General features: G+C 33.8%; 1 protein-coding gene across 4 annotated transcripts in view; it reads left to right on the top strand.

Moving 5' to 3' along the window:
• Window positions 1–4,126, top strand: part of SPATA9 (spermatogenesis associated 9) — a 56,671-nt gene that overhangs the window by 5,033 nt on the left and 47,512 nt on the right. For 3 of the 4 annotated variants that reach the window (XM_023523437.1, XM_023523436.1, XM_023523426.1), the window contains exon 2: window positions 2,900–2,980. In XM_023523437.1, the coding sequence (XP_023379205.1) occupies window positions 2,968–2,980 (13 nt within the window). In that variant the 5' untranslated portion in view covers window positions 2,900–2,967. Of the gene's footprint in view, window positions 1–2,899; window positions 2,981–4,126 lie in introns of those variants that run through there. The other variant, XM_023523441.1, reaches the window with a different exon arrangement.

Raw genomic sequence — 4,126 nt, 5'->3', positions numbered from 1 at the left:
ACTGTGTTTCAAGAAAACTAGATTTCCACAGAGGAATCTTCAAGTCTACCTGAAAAGGCAGGGGAGGAAAATGCCTGCAGAAGTCTGAGCACCTAGTCCTCCCACCTCAAAGCCAATCAGAGCAGTCTTATTGCACTTTTTTAATATTAGAGTTTCATGTTGATTTTCTTTAAAAAGGGGATATCTAACATTAAAAACAAATAAAATTGTAAGACTGCTAATCTATAATAAGAGTCTCCAGAGAGGGGTACAGAAGATGACCCCTGAAATTCCAGAATAAGATATTTGAACTTCCATTTACTAACATGTTTTTGTGTTGGTTTTTTTTTTCCCCAAAAAAGAGAGAAAGAAATTAAGCTTTACTAATATTTAATATGAGTATTGGCTCTGGCATCCCCACTTGGTCCATAAGTAGGCAGTCACCCAATGTTCTTGGGAGTGGATGAGAACACAGCATGGGGGTTAGGGATAGGCTCTCTCCTTCATTCACTTTCAACATATTGCCACATGTTGCAATTTCTGTATCTAAGTAGATTTATAGATGATATTTAAACTAACTGTCACAGCATGGACCAATAGAGATAGTGTTAATAATGCAAGAACTGGCAAACACAATTGGCTAAGCTGACATTGCTGACACCCTTTAGGAGCCACAATGGAAGATGAAAAACTAGTGACAGGTCAGATCTGACAATAAGTTGGCCATAATAATTGAAGTTACAAAGAATACTATTTTAAGTATGAATTGACATCAACTTACTAACATCATCTTCACTATACGTGTTATAGTAATAGCAATATTATGAACTATCACAATTAGCCATTTAAAAACTAGACATTCAAACATGAAGATAAAACTCAGCACTATTTCCAGGATATTTAAGTAAAATACTCTTCAGGCTAATATTTTAAATAAAACACTAATCATAAACACTAAAAAGCCTCTTCTGAGCTTTCTTAGAAATGGAAGTCGAAAAGCAACATGCAGTTGGGAAAATAGTTTTCTTCCTGTCAAGATAAAGGTGGCTGAAATATACTGTGGAACACAAATGGAAAAAAGCCTGCATTCTTTTGAGAGCAAATACCTTGAGAATATAAAACCCTAGACCCAAAGATACAAGTTTTGGAACAAGTTACATAGTGTGGGAAGTTTACAACAAGGTTAAACTGAAACCACAGATGTTTTTAATATGTCTCATGTTATGGTATTTAATAGATTCTGCTTCGGTGTGGTATTTACTAAATTGTGTTTCAATAATGAAATAATTTTAAAATGACATTTTTTGTGTGTGAGCCATAGTAGAGAAGGTATTCCATCTCCTACATCTTTCAATGATATTTTAAATAATAATTGACTTTTAAGAAATAAAACTGTTTTACACTTACAAAACTTGTGTAAGTGTAACCTCCGATGGATTAGTTATTTAAACTAAAAAAAATTTTTTTTAAAATAAAGGAATCCAAGCTAAGGTTAGAATGAGAGCAACCACATGAGATTCATTCACAGTATGTGTGCGAATGTATACATATATACACATATATGTAGTTATTCCAGCAAAGAAACTGGAGCCAGAACACATAACTGTATAGAATGTTACCAATGTGGTTAATTTTGTGAAAACAAGATTTGCATAGCAGTTTAATTTCTTCATTGTGAAATATAACACACAGAGAAGTGCATAATACCTATGTACATAGGTTAATAAATAATTATAAAATAAACATTTCTGAACATCTCCCAGGTCAGAAGATAGAGCATTATCAGCACTCATGCAGGGTGCACTCACCCACACACTGAGGCCTGCGAATGTACACATACCCCTGGTTGCCCTACCTTGGTTACACTCTTCTTTTTCTCAGAGAAAATCACAAGCCTGACTTTTGTGATGATTATTTTTCCTTATAGCTTTACTACCTATATGTGCAATCCTAAACTGTGCATTCCTAAACTGTACTTCTCTTTAATTTTTATATGAGGCATCACAATGTATATATTCTCTTGTGCCTTGGTTCTTAAGCTCATCATCATTTGTAAGATTTATCCATGTTGATATAGCTGTGATTCGTTCCTCTCTTTTTCTTTCTCTTTCTTTTTCTTTCTTTCTTTCTTTTCTTTCTTTCTTCCTTCCTTCCTTCCTTCCTTTCTTTCTTTCTTTCTTTCTCTTTCTTTCTCTCTCTCTCTCTCTCTTTCTTTCTTTTATTTATTTATTTTTTTTACTGCTGAATAGCATTTGATGGATAGGTATGCGACCATTTATTTATCCATTCCATTGTAGATGGACATGTGGGTTATTTCTAGTTTTTGCCTATTACAAAGCTGCCAGGATTACTCTTGTTTTAAAATATAGTTTCTTGATATGCTAGGTCACAGGGTGTGCGTATGTCCTTCTTTGGTAAATAATACCCAACAAATTTCAAAAGTGATTTTAATGATTATGCTTCTAATTGCAGGGCATGAGAAATCTCCCCATAATCCTTTACATACTTAAATATACTTACTATATGCCAGATATTATATTAAGTGCTTTACAAATTCTGACTTATTTAATTATCATAATGACCCCATTGAGTAGGTTCTATTACTTCATAATTTACAGGAGAGAAAATTAAGGCATGAAGAGGCTAAGTAACTTGCCCCTAGCTATGCAAGTAGTGAGTAGAGGAGCTGGGATTCCAACTTAGGTGATTGGCTCCAGTCTCTGCCCTTATTCACTATGCTGAGTTGGTGTTTGTTATTTCCTTTGTTGTGTAATTCTTGGGATTGAAAATAATGCATGTCACCTATAAAAACTCTTATAGGATTTTTAAACCAACCTAAACATTTTCCAAATAAAATTTCTATGGATTTTGAAGCCATTTGTTAAAAATATAAAAATGTGTAACACCTTCTCATTCGCAGGAACAAATGAATAGCAGTAGACAAGATGGAGTCATCAGATTTCAGCCAGAATCTTTGCATGATGAGTGATGGGCCTGAAAAGTAAGTATCGTGATTTAGTAACCCAGCTAATGAAGCAGTTCTTTCATTTTAATCCACATATCTTTGTGAGCTCTTCTCAGAGAGCCTGGACATAAACTGAACATAAAAGCAGACAACTGCATTGCTGTATCACAAAATGTTAAAACAAGATTTTAAAAATAATAAGGCATATGCAATTACTATTCTCCCTAATAAGCTTTATTAAAAATAACATTTTAGGGGAAAAATGTATTTTGTATTATTATTCATACATTTTCAATGATTTAAACTATAATTTATTAAAAATTTGTGCTCAATATATTGACAATAATGTATGCATGTAATTTCTAACTAAAGATATTGGGATGTGCTCAAAATTCTTTCTGATATTATGCTCAGTCAAAAAAGTTCGCAGATCACTTGGTAAGTAATATAAATGTCTAACCACTATGTTGTACACCTGAAACTAATACAACATTGAATGTCAACTGTAATTGAAAAATAAAAAAAATAAATTAAAGAATAAAGTTTGTAGACCTCCCAGTTTGGTGCCTAGGGCTGTGCCCTAGAGAGCAAGCCTAGAAGGACACCATGGTGGAGTCCCGGGCTGCCAGGAAGCAGAACAGAGAATGTGGTTTGGCATCTGGCTGCTGGGAGTGAGGGAGGCTGTGAGAGAGGAAGTAAGGAGGAGATAGGAGAAGGCAACACAGATAAACTGCAGACCTACTTGCCTAGAAATCAGCCTGGTGGAAAAAGTATTTGTATTAACTAATCTAACGAGAGATAAAGTTTGCAAATTTACACAAAAATCATAAAATTTAAGATTTTTTTTTTTTTTTACGAGAGCTTGCATACACTTCATATAGAGTAACCTAAGCAAAGTCATGTACCGAGGTCGGTAACCACTACAGTCATAAGAAAAGCCTACTTGTTTTTTTACCTGGGTAATTTTTCCCAGAAAAAGAGCTGACAATTTTCTTCTAAATTGTGGATTACTTCTAAATTGCAAGGCTACAATATTACTAGTTCTGTTTGGAGACACTAAAGTGGGAATCCAAAATGTTATTTACACGCAAAATGCAACTACCCTAAGCTGTTTCAGAAAAGTCTAAAATATTCATTTGTTTGTATTTTGTACTTATGTTATCCACCTACTTCCATCATTGT

The sequence above is a fragment of the Pteropus vampyrus genome, unplaced genomic scaffold (genome assembly GCF_000151845.1).
Source record: "Pteropus vampyrus isolate Shadow unplaced genomic scaffold, Pvam_2.0 Scaffold11, whole genome shotgun sequence".
Lineage (NCBI taxonomy): Eukaryota > Metazoa > Chordata > Mammalia > Chiroptera > Pteropodidae > Pteropus > Pteropus vampyrus.
Note: the sequence above shows the minus strand (reverse complement) of the source record. Positions and strands in the feature narration are given on the sequence as shown.